At 44.6% G+C, this 18,359-nt stretch overlaps 1 protein-coding gene across 2 annotated transcripts in view; it reads left to right on the forward strand.

Annotated features, from left to right (window-relative positions):
- Positions 1-1,886: 1,886 nt before the first annotated feature.
- LOC119403548 (uncharacterized) overlaps positions 1,887-18,359 on the forward strand; it is a 61,350-nt gene continuing 44,877 nt past the window's right edge. For both annotated transcript variants that reach the window (XM_037670479.2, XM_049418126.1), the window contains exons 1-2: positions 1,887-2,210; positions 14,772-15,039. In XM_037670479.2, coding sequence (XP_037526407.1) covers positions 2,025-2,210; positions 14,772-15,039 — 454 coding nt within the window. In that variant the 5' untranslated portion in view covers positions 1,887-2,024. The remainder of the gene's footprint in view (positions 2,211-14,771; positions 15,040-18,359) is intronic.

Below are 18,359 nucleotides of genomic sequence, written 5' to 3' on the forward strand. Positions count from 1 at the left end.
TATCGATGGTGCTGCGCTGATGAGCACGGAGTCGCAAGTCCAATCTCATCGGGGCCGCTGTGTTCTGACTCCATCGCGGCGCAATGCAAATGTTTCCGTGTCCCACGCATTCCGTGCTTGTTAAGAAACCCCCGCTTATAAAAATTAATTCCGAGATCTCAACTTCGGCGCTCCTCATAATTCACTGTACAGTTTCGAGATGTACTCCCTATAACATGAACTATCTTCAGCCATGCAAGTATACACCGTGACGCCACTATGGCGCCACCATGACGCAGATGCAAAAGAACGGTCTCTGCTGTGTAGCCTGAAGAAAAGCAGGTACCAGCAGGCCACCTCTGTCCTAAACACTCTTGGCCGTGTACTTTGGCGTTAGGCTGATGCGACTGCTCAATCATATACAAAAAACGAAGAAAGGGAAATAGACAACCACCCATTTGTAGCACGAAGCGAACTGTGAATTCCGCCACCTTGCGGGATTCCGCAGAACTGATTTTCCATATACAAAGAATATTGAAATAAAAGAGAGTTACGTTGCGTTCAAAAATTGATAACAGGTAATTTAAGCAAAATCCTCCTGACTACACGAAACACAAATTTCAAGTTCGAGTTACGAATGCATTCTTCAAAAAAAAAAATCTTTTCTTTAACATTCTTTTATTGAATTCTGCGTGAGAAAGACGCAAGTTGTGTTTCAGATTTGACAGAACGTTAGTGATATAGATGCATGTAAAACTCTTTTGCGTTAAAAAATTATGAAGACACTTGTAGACAGTGCTTCTCATATGTCGTTATGAATGCACATAGCTCTTCAAGGATTTGCATTTGAGTATGAAATTGCTCATAACGGCTCCTTTGTAGTCCTGCATTACATCGAGTTTGTTCTACTGCATGAAGCTGGCTAACTCAAAGGAACGAGAATCTTTTTCTTCTATGACCTCGACATTTCTGATAAAACTTGTCTTATCCCGGCCGTACCCTTGTTGCGCTAGAACGAACCTTGAATGCTAAGACCTGCTTCGCAGCGTTGTAACAATATCGGGCGCAAGAACACGAAAAAATTCAACGTCGGCAGCAGGGTTTACCGCATGAGGCGCTCTGAATGAGAATATTTTATTTTTTCTTTCGTCAAGGCGCAGCTTCGTCGAAACTTGATATGCAAGACGTCCTCGCGAGCGTGTGCCAGCAGACTGCATTTTATACTCGCTGGAGCAACTACAGAAAGCTGTCGAGTACCATGCTGATAGAGGACAGCTGGTTATCCACTAGCCTCTGATTAGAAATGTAATTCCACGCTTCAAGATGTTTATCAGACTTTCATGCGTGCGAACCTTTGAGGGTTTAATTTTATAGGCATTTTTCATGAAAGCTCGCATGACATCTTTGTACGTATACTTTACATGAGATCCGCTACGTCTAGTGAAGTATGACCAGCCGGAAGCTCAGGTGAGATTCATTTTTAAAACGTTCTCCTTTTGTGCCGAATCGCCTACAGGCCTGTACCTCGCTTCATTTTGTCAACTACGCCACTTTCAGAATTCGTTCTGGATTCAACTGAAGTGTCCTATCTTGCTGGATGTGCACTTGCATGGCGTGTAGTACAAGAGTCATATCAATTTCTTTCGTTCCCCTTCCTTACACTGAAATGCTACTTGAAATCTTGTGCTAACAAAGATGCCGAGAAAAGGAGCCGGTCGCAGATAAAAGATGAGGCGCACGTCGTGTATGTACGTAATCGGGCGAACAGCACGAACGTGATGCACTTCGCCAGGTTGTGGGCCACGAAACGACTCTCCCGGCTCTCGGTCACCCAGGCAACAGAAGTACGCCGGATAAGGAGATAGATAAGCGCATTGTTACGCCGGGAGCCTAGCGAGGAAAGCATACCGCGGATGTCCACAGCGGCTAACAAGGGGCCCGCACAAGCATGCGGCGCAGTCGGTCTTCAACCGGCGCTTGCGCGCCCGTCCCCTCATCGGAATTTTGACTAAGCGCGTTCTGCGTAGGTATAAAATACGTCACTCATGAATGCAAAGGCGGCAGTAGGAGTCGTGGTTGTTGCCGCGCTGTGCTTTCCGCGGGGAAGTGGCGTTGGTGCGTTTCGGGAACAGGCGCCTCGCCTGGAGGGGAACGGATACACGGACATTGTTGTGCGCCTGCCCCACGGCCTGAACCACAGCGATCCTGGAGAATTCTTCGGACAGCTGGAGGCAAGTGGATACTCCCAATATGCGTTGTCACTCCTGCACACATCCGCTTTTTCTCTGTTCTGTGGCTGCAAATAACCACCTCCTCTTTCTGCTTCTGCATCTACTACTACTACTACTACTACTACTAATAATAATAATAATAATAATAATAATAATAATAATAATAATAATAATAATAATAATAATAATAATAATAATAATAATAATAACTGTTTAGCAATGTCACGGTCGTCCGGTTAAGCTTCGCACGCGTAAATACCTTCATTAGTAGATGCGCATGCCACGAAGAACGCTTGTATAAAGTGGATTGCTGTTTGTTGATTCCAAATGATCGCGTCAACGCTTTCTATAAATTTTGCTTCGGCGCAGTTTTGAACGACCGGCATTAGGATCTCAAACTGTTTCCAAACAAATGGCTTCATACAAAACTAAATCACGCTGAACTATTTCGGTCGATTTAATAAACCGAAGAGCCAGATGTTAGAATTTCCGAAATATATGTGAAGACTGCACATGTTAGCTTGTTTTCAGTTTCGTGGCACATTCCTGTCGGTTTTCTGAGTGCTCCTGTCTGTGCGTTGAGTTCGCATACCTGAAATTCTCAGCAGTCACTCATCCATATGGCGTCACGTATTTTGAGTTATGCTTGCACCGAATATATTCATTCTACTGCGACGATATACTATAGCTAAAAGTTCAAAACGAGGTTTTCCACCCGACCATGCTGCTACGCTGTGGGAGTAGCCGTTGCACCGTGATTCAGGTATTTGTGTCTTCGAGAAGTTTCTTAACTGAAATGGCCTATCAAAATCACCTGAATCCACAGCGGTTGTTTACGTCGCTACTTATCGCCAATTCTCTATATTCGTTTCACATCTGATGCAGACTACTTCGTATTGACATTAGGAATAAAAAAAAAAAGAATATAACATTAAGTTTTACGTATTGACTTATTGTGAAGCATGTGTCCAAGCAGCGCCGGAGCTAAGTTCTCGAATCCTTTCGACAACTAAGACCAGAAGGACCTCGTACAGTGTATTTTAACTAGAGATTTCGTTCTAAAAAGACAGGGCGTGCAAACACGGACACAAGGAAGAAGTCAGGACACCACAAACGCTAAAGAAGGCTAAATCACTTACTTTAGAATTGTTTTTTTCAGCCAAAACACATAAGAACGAGATCCCATTTCGAGCAATCGTTTCAGAGCAAGGCACCTGGCAAGTCGCTGTATCTAGTTATTTGCAGAACTGCTTAACCTCTTTGAGTTTTTCAGACCCTTTTCGTATGCGTAATTCTCAGGCGCTAGTTCAGTTCCTCTCAGAGGAGAACCCCGGCTGTTGTAAAGCTTTTAGTATGGATATTGAAGACCTGTATTATTCTTTGCCGCATGAGGACTTGTTAAATTGTGTTAATGAATGTATTAACGAACAAGCGCACCAAACGGTTTTCACCGATAAATGTTGTGTTTCTACCGGGGGGGGGGGCATTTCTAGAAATCCTTTCCATGTATTTAAAGTCGACGATTGTAGGTTGGAAGGAAGGCGTTTATGTGCAGAAATCAGGGATATGTATTGGTTCTAAGGTTGCGCCGGTTCTTAGTGATTTATACCAGAGTGTCGGAACGGAACGAAAACCGAAAAACGAAAAATAAAAAAAAAAACGATATTTTTGACCGGAACGAAAACGTAACCGAAACTTTATCGATTATTTCGTTCCGGAGCGAAACCGAAATTTTTTCAATCGTTTTTCGGTTCACGAGAAAACTTCGCAATCCGGAACAACTAACCACATGCAATGTGAGCATATCTCTGAATAGAGTATTAGTGCGTACCTCAGGCAGGAATTCCAAAGCAAATATACGTTCAAATCGTGTGAAAAACGAAAACAGTGGCAACCAGAGATATTTATATTAACGCAAGTGGGCTTTTGCGCGCCTGTCACGCAGGCCAAAGTGAAGAGGGCGTTGTCGGCGCTGAAGTTTGTTACAGTTAAAGCTGTTATGAGACCACAACAGCTGATTTTGGCGCCATAGTTGTCCGCCGCCGCCAGTGTCCGTGACCACTATCGCGTGATATAAGAAAAAATTAAATGAGAAACAAATTTCTAGGATCGGATGGGAGTTTAACCCGCGCCCTCTGCGTGGCAGTCGGGTCTTCCACCACAGTGCCACGCTGGTGCTTGTAACTCCTTCGGAAAAATATTCTATACAGGCGTCATGTCGGGCAGTGAATCGTGTTAACATATGTAATATAACGTGGCAGAAGAGTAAAACAACAACCAGTCATCACACAGTGCTAATAGCGCAAGGAGTGTGTAGTTTAATGCTTGCCGCCAGTGTTGCGGAGTTCTCCAACCAGAATTGGAATGACTCCGGAATCATTCCACATTTTCGCGACCACGGGAACGAAATGGGGACAACGCTTGAAGGAATGGAATGGGAATGGAATTACGTCTTTTTCCGAAAATAGAGCACATTTTGGTCTACGTGCTGTCTTTGAAACTTCAAACTTTAGTAAGTCAGAGCCTCGAAATTAACAATAAAGCAGCATTGCTAAAATGGCTTGGCTGATTACAAGCACGGTACATTTATAAGCAACGCGCCTGCTACAAACCGATGCATAAGTTAGTGTACAGACAAATGCATTATCCCAGCAGATATCGAAGGGAGATACAAGTTTCCCCTGCGCGCTGGTTCCCATTGATACCCCCACATGAAAGTGGCGAATACTCTACGCACAGCCTGATCTTTATCTCACGAGCAGTTTAGTACCTCACACACGTAAATAACCTTTGCTACAATTCTCCTCACCCCATCCATTCTTGCGAGGCGCGCTTGACAAGCGTGAGTGCTGACGAGTAGTGCGGCCCAGCGTTCCGTATTCGATGCAAAGGCACAAGGTGCCCGAGCGGTGCACTGTTCCAACTAATACCAGCAGATCTACAGGGTTTTGTCCCCCATTAACCAAATCTTAGTTTCTCCATATTCACGACCGCTCTAGACGTGTCGCAAAACTGCGTAGTCTTCTTGAATACTACTTTTGTCAGCATAAAAATACGCTGTCGTCATTTAAGCATTAACACATTTAAGCTTAAACAATATTAAAACACCACCATTCGTTCGAACATGCTCACCATGCAAATACTATAAGTAGCGGGAGAACTGTCCCTATGGGAATTAGTAGGATGGTTGTACTGCACGATATATGCCCGCCAAGCTACTATACCTCGACCTTGGTAACGTGTTTTGCGTACTTTTGCAGTTCTTAATGCATCTGATGACATCAGCTCTATGGGGCGTTCATTCTTAACTCGATAAAACTATCAAGATGCCTTTTCTACGTTGAAGAATTGCAGGAATGGAATTGAACTGCCCGGCCATTCCCAGAGTCCGAATGGGCTAAGTTTTTTCATTCCGAGGAATTGAAAGGAATGGAATTGCGGCAAGTTCTAATTCCCCGGAATGGAATTGGAATGGAATGGAATGGAGGCGCCCATACCGCAACACTGCTTCCCACCCACTGCAAATTGCTCAGCCATAATTCTTCATCATCATCAGCCACAGCACAACGTGCACATAATGTCTTACAGATGTGTAGCGGGTACCACGATTCTCCGAAGAATGACGAAAAATGGCCTAGCGGGAACTTTGTTACTTCAGAAAAATTGCGATGATTTATGGCGTAGTGTGTACATTGCATGTGTACTTGTATTAGTTGCCCCAAGAGACTTTACAACGGGATCTACAAAGTCCGCTCTTCCAGCTTTCGCTGTGACTGTGATGCGTGTTCCGCGCAGGCCTGGCGATCTTTTTCTCAGAACACGGTCTCGCACATCAGAGAGTACTCTCAATGACGTGCTGCTTCTGAGATCGTGCTCACTCCCTTGACACAAAGCATTGAGCCCACTAAACAAATTCATGTTCGTCTTTTGAGAAAATAAATACTACGACTTTGAAATTAATACTGGTTTGTGCTGGTTGGTAGGAATTCGTGGTACAGTTACTTTCCGCTCCTCTGAACAACGTGTTTCGCCCTTGTCCCACTTTCTAAAAAGGAGGGCAAGTAACTTCATCACAAATCCAATGTTTTTTTTTATGATTACCTTAACTTCAAATTTTTGCGTACAAAAAAACCGTTACGAACCGTTACGGAACATTTTTTTTTCGTTCCAGAACAGAAACGGAACGCAACTTTTTGCGGTGGAACGAAACTAAAACCGAAACGAAAAACATTTCGTTCCGACACCCTGATTTATACCTTAGCAAGATTGACAATCTTTTGGAAGGCGCCTTAGGTAATTCGGTTATTAAGGTTTTTCGTTATGTGGACGATTACTTGATCTTTTGTAGTGGTGAGGACTTTGAAAAGGTGGTAACTTCCGTGAGCGAAAAAATTGAATTAAATGGAGGTGGGCTGAGCTTTACTAAAGAGGTGCCTCAGAATAATGGAATACAATTTCTAGACATTTCCTTAACGTTCCAGAAGAACCACGTGTGCTGGCAGTATTCTCCTAGATCTTCGAAACCGCTGTTAAATTTTTCGTCGAAGCACTCGAAGGTTGTAAAAAAGGGCATTGCCATGTCTTGCCTTAAATCAGCCCTCACCAAGTCGTGTGAGCACAAAATGAGTGATAGCTTTAACGCACAGGTTACGCGTCTTTTAGATGTAGGGTATCCTCGTGATGCAGTTGATGCAGTGGCCACGGTTGCTGAACGTTTAAAGAAGTCTATTGTGTTAAGTCCAAGCATGGTTGCAGAAAGCGATAGGAAGAAACGTGTCGTAGGTATACCGTACATTCATTGCGTATCTCACAGGCTAAAGAAAGTAGGAAGTAGATACGGCGTTAATGTTGTTTTCACGGCGGCCAATAAGCTAGGTAAGATTTGTGCCGCTGTGCAGAGGAAGAATGAGCGAGTAAAAGACAAGAAGCGGACCGATATTTGTTTCGTAAAACACACCAACAAATTCACTGATTGCCGTACGAGTGTGGTGTATAAGATCCCTTTCAGCTGCGGCCGCTTCTACGTAGGACAAACGGGCCGATGCATTAACCAGAGATTGTTGGAATATAATAGATCGCTAACAGGAGGCTCACCTTCTAATCTATCTTTATATTGTCGAGATTGTAAGTGCACGCCAAATTCGATGAATGCGCGGTGCTGTACCGTCATAGAAATGAAGAAACGCGCCTGATGATTGAAGCATGGCATATCGAGAATAGTGGTAGCGCATGCGTGAGCCAACCGTCGATTAACTTGCATAAAGATGAAATCAAATGCCTTAACAGTTATCTTCCACGTAGACCGCCACGCGTGCCGGATTGATAGCTTCGCCTGTTGGATCGGCATGCGCAGATAAGTTTTCGTGCCTTCTTTCTTTTCAGCCGTTGTGCGTCTCTTCAGTTGTTAGTCGGCGTTTGTGGTGTCCTGATTTCTTCCTTGTGCCCGTGTTTGCACGCCCTGTCCATTTTTTTTTTAGAATGAATACGTACCAACTAGCTCAGCTCTCTGTTATTCAAAGAGATTTCGTTTTAGCCAAAAGTAGCGCTTCATCAACCAAATTTCGGCTGTGCTCTAACGCCCTGCGCTTATCAACTGTAATTTTGATGGCGGTTTTCTTGCGAAAACACCGGAGCAACACCGATATTTTGGAACGGTTTAAACACGCATATGAAATGTGTAACTGTCTTGTAAATGTTCAGCAGAAAATTAGCGCAGTCCCTTTCTCTTAATTCGCAATTAGTCCCGTAAACCTGTGAGCGTTTACTCAAGCTATTTTATAAAAGCTTTGTTATTGAGGCAGCTGTATATGCAGTTATTTACGGTATAACGTCTCTTTGTTTTTGTTTGTCCATTTTATTCATTTTACTTGCACAGATTCTCCCGCACATGATGATTAAGACTTGAGATATACTTTGTAGAAAGAGGAAGAGAGCGCCGTGTACTCAGAGTTAGGGGCACGTTAAAGAGCCCTCGGTGGCCGAAATTTCCAGAGCCCTACACTAGGGCGTGCCTCATAATCATATCATGGTTTGGCACGTCAAATACAAGATATTATATATATATATATATATATATATATATATATATATATATATATATATATATATATATATATATATATATATATATATATATTATAGCAGAAGCAGGTGTTGACGCACAAGTGAAAGAAGCTTTATTTGACGTTTCGGCCGTGGGCCCGGCCGTAACGTCAATATAGCTTCTTTTCACTTGTGCGTCAACACCTTGCTTCTGCTATTACTCCCGGATCCGGCGACACCTTTCCTCGAATATATATATATATATATATATATATATATATATATATATATATATATATATATATATATATATATATATATATATATATATATATATATATATATATATATATATAGAACTTTTTACAGATTTGTATGGCAATCATGACGAAGCTCTTGGATTTAAAGTTAATGCAAAGAAAGTATGATTTCATAATGTTGAATGATACGTCTGATAAGTCGGTCACTGTATACGAAAATCGTTCACCAAGGGTGGCATCAACCCACAATACGTAGGAGTGTAGGTGGAATGGGGAAAAGGGTACACATAATAACTGCTGTAGTTTTACGTGCGAAAACCAGGATATGATTACGAGGCACGCCTGGGTACACGATAGCATGAAGTAATCAAAACTGAGGGAAGATAAACGCAGCAACAGTGAAACATGAAAGTGCTACTAGGCCACGATAACATGAAGCAGTGCGAGGTAAGGGTTAGCGGGCAAACGTTTTCTGGCTCTGTGTTTTTAAAGCGGAGTGGTATATAATTCTGAGCGTTGTAGGGAAGGTAGGCACTGCGCACGTATACGGAAAACCACATTTGGAGCAGATTTATTCAGTCCATTAAAACATGGGCCGGGTGCGCTTCGAAGTGCGCAAGAGCTCAGAGAGAAATCTGCTACGAAACACTACTTCCGGACATGAACAAGTAAAGACGGAGTGACCGGGTCAGTTGGGTTCATGGTATAGAAAAAAAAACGGAGTCAAAGTGGGGAATAACTATTACGAGAACATTAAATATTACGAGAATTAAATTAGCAGTGACCGAAAAAATGGCGCTAAAGGTGAAGTCAGATATCAGAGAAAGCCAGCTATGAAACATTATAAAATAGCAAAAAAAAAGCTTAAGTTAGAAATGCGTTATGGTATTCAAAGGGCAGTGATTTACTGTTTGAACCCAGGTGAAGGTGTCAAGAGTACGCGTATGGTTAAAGGATTTTCTGTACAGCATGTGAAATTTGCGCAGTAACTAGTGATAAAATACTGGTATAATTTCTTCTTATCCGTGAAACGATCAGTGTGTCAGTAGCAGGTTTTAGTGTAGATTGTTAGCTTTTCAGCGCAGTGTAACTAAAATTAAAGGAAATTGCTGCAAAGGCCAGTAAAAAGAAACTGGTATGATGGCGATTAAACGCAGAGAATATATCTTTAAGAATTGGAGAGATAACATAAACGTAATTAAAGGATTTCTCCAGGTTTTCGTTTTATTGCCCCAGAAGCACATTTGAAAGTGCCTAGAGGTAGTACTCATGCACCACAAACAAATAACTTTTCAGCCAAGAGCGCCAGACGATTGGCGTCTGTATGGAAGACACGAAGCACGCCACCCGAGGTACTCATTGAACCGCTTGCACAACTTAAAAAAGATTGGCACTGCGTGTTTTTCCAGCGTAGTGCATTCTGGCCCAATGTTACACAGAAATGATACCAACTGCCGCTGAGTGCTTGCAATCTTAACGCTTTTAATCAGTTGACACCCACGAGTGACGTGTCCGCTTGCACTTTAGTGTCGAATGAGCATGAAGCGAGCGAGATCGCGGTTTGATGAGCATGTTGGCTTCATGCTCGCTGGTCGGTGAGGTGTCATTCATGGGTGTCAACTATATAAAAGCTTGACAGTTGTGCTCTCCGGTAGTGTAGGGGCACTATGCAGGGTGCCCCGAGGTTTCCGCTTACGTAAGTTTGCTCGGCGGCAATCAGGTAAGATAGCGTGGAACGCGGGAAAGCAGCAGAAACTAAAGGCCCGAACACACGTACGCGTTGCAGCGCGTCAACGCGTGACTTTTTGACGCGGCGTTGCGCCCTCTCCCTATGGAGAGGGAGGGCGCGCAGCTTCGCGTAGCCACGCGCCCTCTCTCCCCATAGGGAGAGGGCGCGACGCCGCGTCAAAAAGTCACGCGTTGACGCGCTGCAACGCGTACGTGTGTTCGGGCCTTAAAAGGTCGAGCGAAAGTCACGTGCGTCAATACGAGCAGACGTTACAAACGCCGCTCCCTCATTTCACATGCAGAAGAACATGCAATCAAAAGCGCATGCGCCGCTTAATCTTATCAATAGACAGTTGCGGTGTCGCAATACCGTAACTGTCCCGCTATCTCTCTACACACTCACCGGAAGCCGCTTGACATGCCTATCTCGGGCGCGTAAGGTGCGTGCCTCATTTTCTTACATGATCTGCATATCAACAGTAGAATGTAAATAGTTCGCAAGCGATGGGTTCATGCTAGAGCACTGCACGGGCCGCTTTTACCGGCCCGGGCCCGGCCCGGCCCGCCCGAGCCCGGCCCGGTGTTCTTAAATGTGGCCCGTACCCGGCCCAGGACCGAAAGGTTTGGGCCCGACCCGGCCCGGCCCGTTTCAGCTAGTTATGCTTTGAGCGTAAAGCAGGCACTGTCCAAACTTCGGTTATTGTGAAGATACCTGCCGCACACAAGATAATTTCTAGAGATTGTTTTAGGAACTTCTTTCAGTGTCACGACTTTCACTGGTACTGTGTATACTTTCCGTTAATTACGCCCGTAAGACTCTTGCGGAATATTTGCAGGGCCATATAAAATATAATTGGGATCATAGATGGCTGTTTCATGTACGCACGCAGTACTAACCACGCAGCCTTGTTTTTGCATTTCAAAGAACGACTACAAAATATAATACCTCCAAAAGTGAAAAAAAAAAAAAAACTGCAGACATTTTTCGTTTGAGTCTACATCAATTGCATACGAACTAGGGCTGTTGAGTAAATGTAGCAAGCCTCATGCAAACTTCATACTCGAAATGTTTCCCTAGATACAAACGCGCACATCTTATATGTACTAATCTAGGCAGTTTACCGTTGCTTTCCTTACACGGTACCCGAGAACGTCTTTCACTCACTATAATGGTGGAAACTTATATTAGGCGTTTCTTGAAATTACGTGTAGCATACCGATGGAGCAAAATTGTAGACGTCTTGTACTGTGCAATTTCTGTGCACGCCAATGCACTCCAGGTGGTTTAAATTACCCGGAGCCCTCAACGATGGCGTCTCATATAGCCTGGGTCGCTTCGAGAAGTTAAACCCCAAAAAACAAAAACAAAGCCAAACAACGTACGCACGCAATATACAGATACGTATGAGACCCGGGCCTAATACGGACCTGGCTCAGGCCCGAGCCCGATCCGAGCCCGAAGGTCACGGGCCCGAGCCCGGCCCGGGCCCGATCAAACAATCCCTTCAAGAGCACTGCACGGGCTTTCGGGCCGGCCCGGGCCCGTGCAGTGCTCTAGTTCGTGCATCAACCCTGCTCCTTCTTCTAATACATTCGAATACAACTAAAAACATTGCGAACATTTTATCTCATCAAGCTCGCGTGTCTCGAGTTTACGTCAATGAAGCTTTAATGAAAAGCGACCCCAGAGCAAATCAACAAAATGTTTGCACTTTTTGCCTCAAGCGGTGGCAGTAAGCCGATAGCTTGCAGGCGACCACGGTATATAGAACGGCCCCTCAACTTTGCATAACGTTCTTGGGACAGTATAGTTCGGTCGTCGCTCGCGCCATCGGAATTAGCTTTCAGCGACATGTGCGCTGATTGGTCGATCGCTTTCTTATCGGCCTCGTCATTGTGTGTCCCTGAAAATGAGCTCGCAAATAGTATTTTCTCAGGGTGGAGCCGGAAGCAAAAATAAGCGTTAAAAATTGCTGCATCTACCACAAAAAAAGAAAAAAAAGAAAGAAAAAGACCGCGTGGTTCGCTTTTTACTGTGACTGTGTAATGCAGCAATACCCACTTGCTTCGGTTCGACATATCCGCAAGATAAAAAAATCGGCAGATCCCACGTACCGTGGGAATCGATGTTATGCGAAGCATGCGGCGGGAAGGTGACTGTGACGTAATTTTTTACATTGATCGAAACGTTACGAAATGACGCTAAATATATTTGCATATGGTATACGCACACACATATGTTGAAGAGTCGTACAAGTGTTATATAACCAGTCGTTTACATTTGCGTAACGATGCCAGCAGCAACATGGGTATTAACAACACCAGACGCAGTAAGCTGATATGTAGTGCTTATACTTGTCCGTTATGATGGAGAACGCACGCACGTTTCACGAACACGTGCGCATATGTGGAAGGGGTTCTTGAGAGTTCTCAGGTAGATGGCGGCAAGCGGAATGTCTTTGTTATTGTAACTGATGCGCGCAACGCAGACCTCGCCGATTCCGCTGCTTGTATGTGTGTGCTCTCTGCCTTGCGGCCGGCGAAATGGGACGCAGCCTACGTTGAAGTAGCGCATCGCCGTATTCTCATATGTGTCCACGTCTCCGCAACTGCAATGAAGCCGCTTGCTGTGGACGGCACAGTTGGCTCATCGCTCCAGGTTTGAGAAAGTGCTAAAACGCCAGTTTCTTTAAGCAGAGCGTCTTTTTCGAGGTCGTGCACGTGCGTGTGCGCAGACTGTACGTTGAGAGCGGCGAGCGTGAGGTGATTGTTGTGGTTGTGGCATAGAATGAAAGTGGTAGCCCGGTCCAAGACAATGTATAGAGGCCTGTTTGCTAGCCGGGTCATGTCGTCGACAGGCTGTCTGTCGATAGCGCCGGCGACATGTCGCAACCTGAAGTCACCTTTTGCGTCGGTGAGGTATAGGACGTCGAGGCTGGTAGCCCTGGAAAGTGCTACGTAGACTAAGTTCAGTGGTTGGCGCTTATCGTATCCGTAGACCACGTGGGCGTATGTGGCCTTTTGTGACTTATGTATAGTTATGGCGTTTGCTTGAGCACGGGGAAACTGTGTCCTCTTACGCGAGATATTTTTCTGGCGTATGTCGTGGTTGTGGTGGTTCGCATTACCACGGGCACCCATTTCAATTCTATTGAGGGATGTGCGGTAGTGATGTGCTTCGTCCTGGCTGGGAGGACAATGCCCACCGTGGACGTTGGAAATTCAAGCCACAGTCGCACGAGGTTGCCGTGTTCGTCACGCTCGGCGTATGACAAGGTGCCCATGTTTCCATTAACGAGGCAGTCGCTTACGTCGTTGTACGTCGTTGTTACGTCGATCATGTACGGCTTGCCGATGCTCAGGCAAATTGAGGCCGGCAGGCCACCCATGTCGCTTGCGTTCATCTTGGCCACCTTGATCAGGGCATCCCTGTGTATCTGCTCGTTCTTATAGCCAGTTATGTTATCGCATGCGGGATGACATAACACGTTCTCCGCAGCGTCGAGGCAAGGTGCGTTATAGCGGTCGATATCCGCATTGCTGTAGTATAGCCGTATACCGTCAGGGCACTTAGCGGCGGCTTTATTGCGTATCGTAAAGCGGCTGCCAATCAATCTGACGTTATACTCGGTCAGCATGAGGCCATCGCCCAGCCCCATAAGAAGTGAAGAGAACACTGCATCATCCTGGCGGGCCACGTGGACGAGTGGATAACAGTCGAGGGTCTTCCAGGGTAGTTCTGCCTTCAGCTCCATCACTTGCCTTGAGTTTCAATGTGCATGTTTGTGGTTACTGTGTTGATTGAGACTGTGAATCACCTGTGGCACATACCCGCATAACATGAACTGTGATATGCTGGTATGGGGCTCACGTGACTGAGGGAACGGGTTTCATGACGTGCGCGGCAGGCGTTTTGCGTTATTCAAATCATGGCCAGTCAATCGGGTTCGTCATACAATGATCTCCTACTATGCCAATTTTGGTATATTAGAAGTTATGGAGACGACCAGGAGAGCGCCCAGACGTAGGCGGATAGATAGATAGATAGATAGATAGATAGATAGATAGATAGATAGATAGATAGATAGATAGATAGATAGATAGATAGATAGATAGATAGATAGATAGATAGATAGATAGATAGATAGATAGATAGATAGATAGATAGATAGATAGATAGAAACTAAATGTCAATATTGCCCAGTCCATCACTTAGAGATCAACGTTAATAATAAATTAAAATATCTTATGATTTCCATCATTTACCCGCTCACTGAGCATACCATCATTCTTGTTGATAAACATGTGGCAGAGCTTTTTATAATTTCAGAATTTGAGCTTAATCAGGACTCTAATGACCAGTGCTAATGTAACCTGACTAAGCAAATTAGGGGCTCAGTTAAAATAATGTTATAAATAATGTTATTGAATACAACCCTCGACAAGCTTTTGCAAGCTGCTCGGCCTGCAATCACCGCTTTCTATATATCTTTTGCAATTCATTTTTCTTTTTATGCCTTGGATTCCTCAGAGGCTGCTTCGCCGTGCGTCAGGCAAGCTTCTCCAAGCATCCGACGGCCTGTGGTACTTCAGAGGCGTACGTGTGGTCGTGCCACCCGAGATGGAGACTCCTCGGAACCTGCTGTTGCAAGACGCCACCTGGGAGCTTTTCAACGATGCTCACATCGTTCTCACCAAGCAAGGCAGCAAGTGCAAGGCTCGACAAAGCAGAGGCTGCGGCGAACGGGGCGACCTCGTAGCGCTACCTGTGAGCGCACTCGATGCATCCGTGGACATTGGTGAGATACTACTCTATAAGCTCAACACCTTGATTTTGCACCAGTAGCACTGGACACCCATAAACTGCACATGATGTGGGTTCTCCTGAAACATGTACTACACCATCACGAACAAAAATTTTAATATCATGACATCAGTGAACATATTTTTTCTCTCTTTTGTCGTGACGCGGCGGGGCAGAAATGTTACATGCAGCACGCGTGCACGCTATTTGATTTCTGGTGCGATGTCCAGATTGCAAAAAATAAACAAAAAAGAAGATAATGATATTAACCCTATTCATGGCACGCATGGCCGTAAAGCTGTTGTAGAGCCACCTTCTACATGTTGCCGTAAAACAACGCAGGTGATTGTTCTTTCTTGCGGTTATTTTCCTTTTCCATTATTCTAGTCATCGTCATTCGCTAGAGTGAAAGACAGCGGCTAAGCTATAGCGAAAACGGGCAACCAGCCGGGACGGATAAAAGTTTATATAATTGGACGAACAGAATCCTAGCAAAATATCGCTTAATGATCGGAATAGTGCCCAGCGATTCTATCGTGACTGTGCACAGTATGGCCAAGCTCAGGAAGACACTCGTTTGCAAGCGCTGCGTGCTGCAGCTGCATTCCTTGTAATATGTTCAACATCACATGTACTGGTCAAGTACAGCGGAGTTACAGGGGTTTGTTGCACGCTTTAAGCGCTCCTTTTCTCTCATTTCGTAACAGCGAGCGCGCTGAAACGTACGCAGGGGTGGGGAGGGGGGGTGATGAAAAGGGGGCAAGAAGCTACGTCCGTTCGTCAGTGCGCGTCATGACCTTGAGAACTTTCTTTTCTTTTCTTTTTTTTCTTCGAACGCGCGGCTTACTTTCAGCGTGATCGCGAGCGAGCGCGCGGGCACGTCGCGGCATCCCGCGGCAGCCGCGGTAACTATGCAGCTCACAATGCTCACATCACCTAATGGCCGTGGACTTTGTGTTTATGGCGCGGTCATTTGGGTTTGTGGCACCAATCGTCGAGAGAAGAGCGAGCGATTTCTAGCTGACTTTGATAATTAATTGCAAATTCAAGGTGGCGTGCTGCGCTATATTGTTTGGCTCACGCGTTCTCAGGAGCCTCGACTAACGATCGGCAGCGTCTTCTGACCATGCTGAAAAAATGTAGCAGGGTCCCTTTAAGAACGGTTCTATCGGATTAGATTTTTTTTTTTTGTACAGGCGGTTTATGCGCTTTGGCGGAAACAATTCTTGTGAAATGTTCGCGCACAAACAAAGAGAAAGCTTCACAATTAACTCTTTTTTTACCACAATTATGGTATACGTTTATACTCGAAACATCAAAACGATTATATTCAAAGATGACTTTGTTTGATTCTGCTGGAGTGCTTTTGTTGCCAGGATATTTAACATAAAATTCGACAATCAGTCAGCTCATTCGGGAGCCTGGATCTCAACACGACGTCAAGCCGTGGGAAATAGAGAAAGTTAGTCGTTGCTTCTTTTCGCCAGAATAATCAGAACGCCGAAGCTTTGCAAACAATACACCACATGCAATAAGCTATGTCACAATGGGGGATTGATGTTGCGCTGAGATTCGCAGTCCTGAATACCAAATGACCTGTGTGACTGGCAAATATGGTTATCGAAATCTCGAAACAAAAGCTCTCTAAGAAATCCCACAAAGTAATCTTTACGTTCCAAATATACAAACGTATGCCATAACCGTGACCAGCAAAAGGAAAATAATTAAAAAATGACTAGTTTATCAAGAAAATTGTCTATGCCGAACAGCATAAACTTCCTGGGCAGACGGATTTTGCGCAGCTAGCATAACGTTGTTGATAAAGTTACTGTCAGATAAACATCGAAGACTATGTGTATTGAGCTTCAGGCAAGCATAGCGTGTATATCGTATTTGCTAGCGTCATGGCCTGCCGATGGTACCAGGCAATCGCAGAAAGATGCAACTTGAAATGTATGACAAGTAGAACATTTGTCATTTTGCCTAACGTAGCATGTATTTGCGTTATATATCCAATTTTTTCGAAGTAAATTTTGGAGGGAATTGCAAAATTTTTGCAGAATTGCAGAATTGCAATCCGGGTGCACACGCAGCTTTCGAACAATGTGACTGGCCAGCGTCTAACACTTTTTGCCACTGTCAGATCAGTCTGACTGCCACAATTGGCTTGTCCTTCTCAAATGCAGGGTGAATTTACACTGCTTATTCATATCCATACATCACAGAAATTCTTGCCCCTTCTCATTATTTTCTGAAATGTTTTACTGTCTCTCTGTCTCTCCATCACTCTTTTTCCCTCTTTGAGTAATAAATGCCGACAAGTCCGTGCCGCGGTCTGTACAAACAACCGTGGTATGATACCGAGCGTGTGTACGTAACTGACAGTTGCCAATGACATATGCATGTTTATTTGTAACATCGTTGGACCATGGACGCGTGTTTACACTGTTTAGAGACAACAGCAACTGGAAGTGAAACAAATCTTTTCTTCGTTATCTTCTCCAATATTGTTTTGTAGTTTCTGTACGACCCTGTACCGGCAACTGGCTTCGACAACAGATACATCTGCGGCAATAAACACGTGCATGCATGTTTGGAGTCAAGGTTAAAATGTATTACATCGATTTTTTTTACAGCAGAGCTGTTATGCCCACCGTTTGTCCGTTTCGCGATGTAGACAAGAAATGGTCCTCATTATGCCGGCGCGGCCACGTCAAGCCAGGTTAAGCATAGCTGTGCCTAGTTAAGCCAAGTTGATCATGGCCAAGCCTATAGTTAAGCCTAGTTGAGCATGGTAATACATAATTATATGAACATACTTAAGGTAATTAAGTCACAGCCTAATTATTTCTCATTAAGCCGAGTAGAGATTCTGGTGTACCCAGTTATGCGGAGCTTGGCCAGATGAGCCGAGCTAAGCCTAATTAAGATTAAGACTGAGCCTAGTTAGTGCTAATTCTCTAATTAGCTAATTAAGCCTATGTTGACTTGGGATGCAAGCTAATCGAGACCAAAACCTCGAATATGAAAATTGAGTCAATTAAGCTAATTATCCTAATTAAGCTACAGTTAAGACCATGTTGATTTGGGATACTAGCTAATCGAGACCAAGCCTCGAATATGCAAATTAGGCTAATTAAGGTAATCAACCTACTTGGTGCTGTTACCGGCAAGCGATTCCCAATCGAACCCGATCGATACTTAGCCAATGCTCGTGGTTTACAATGCGATCACGTGAACACTTCGTGCGTTGGCGTGTGAATGCACGTGTGCCTGGTCAAGCCAGGACCAGCCGAGTGCCGACCAGCCCTGCTC

The sequence above is a fragment of the Rhipicephalus sanguineus genome, chromosome 1, assembly GCF_013339695.2.
Source record: "Rhipicephalus sanguineus isolate Rsan-2018 chromosome 1, BIME_Rsan_1.4, whole genome shotgun sequence".
NCBI lineage: Eukaryota > Metazoa > Arthropoda > Arachnida > Ixodida > Ixodidae > Rhipicephalus > Rhipicephalus sanguineus.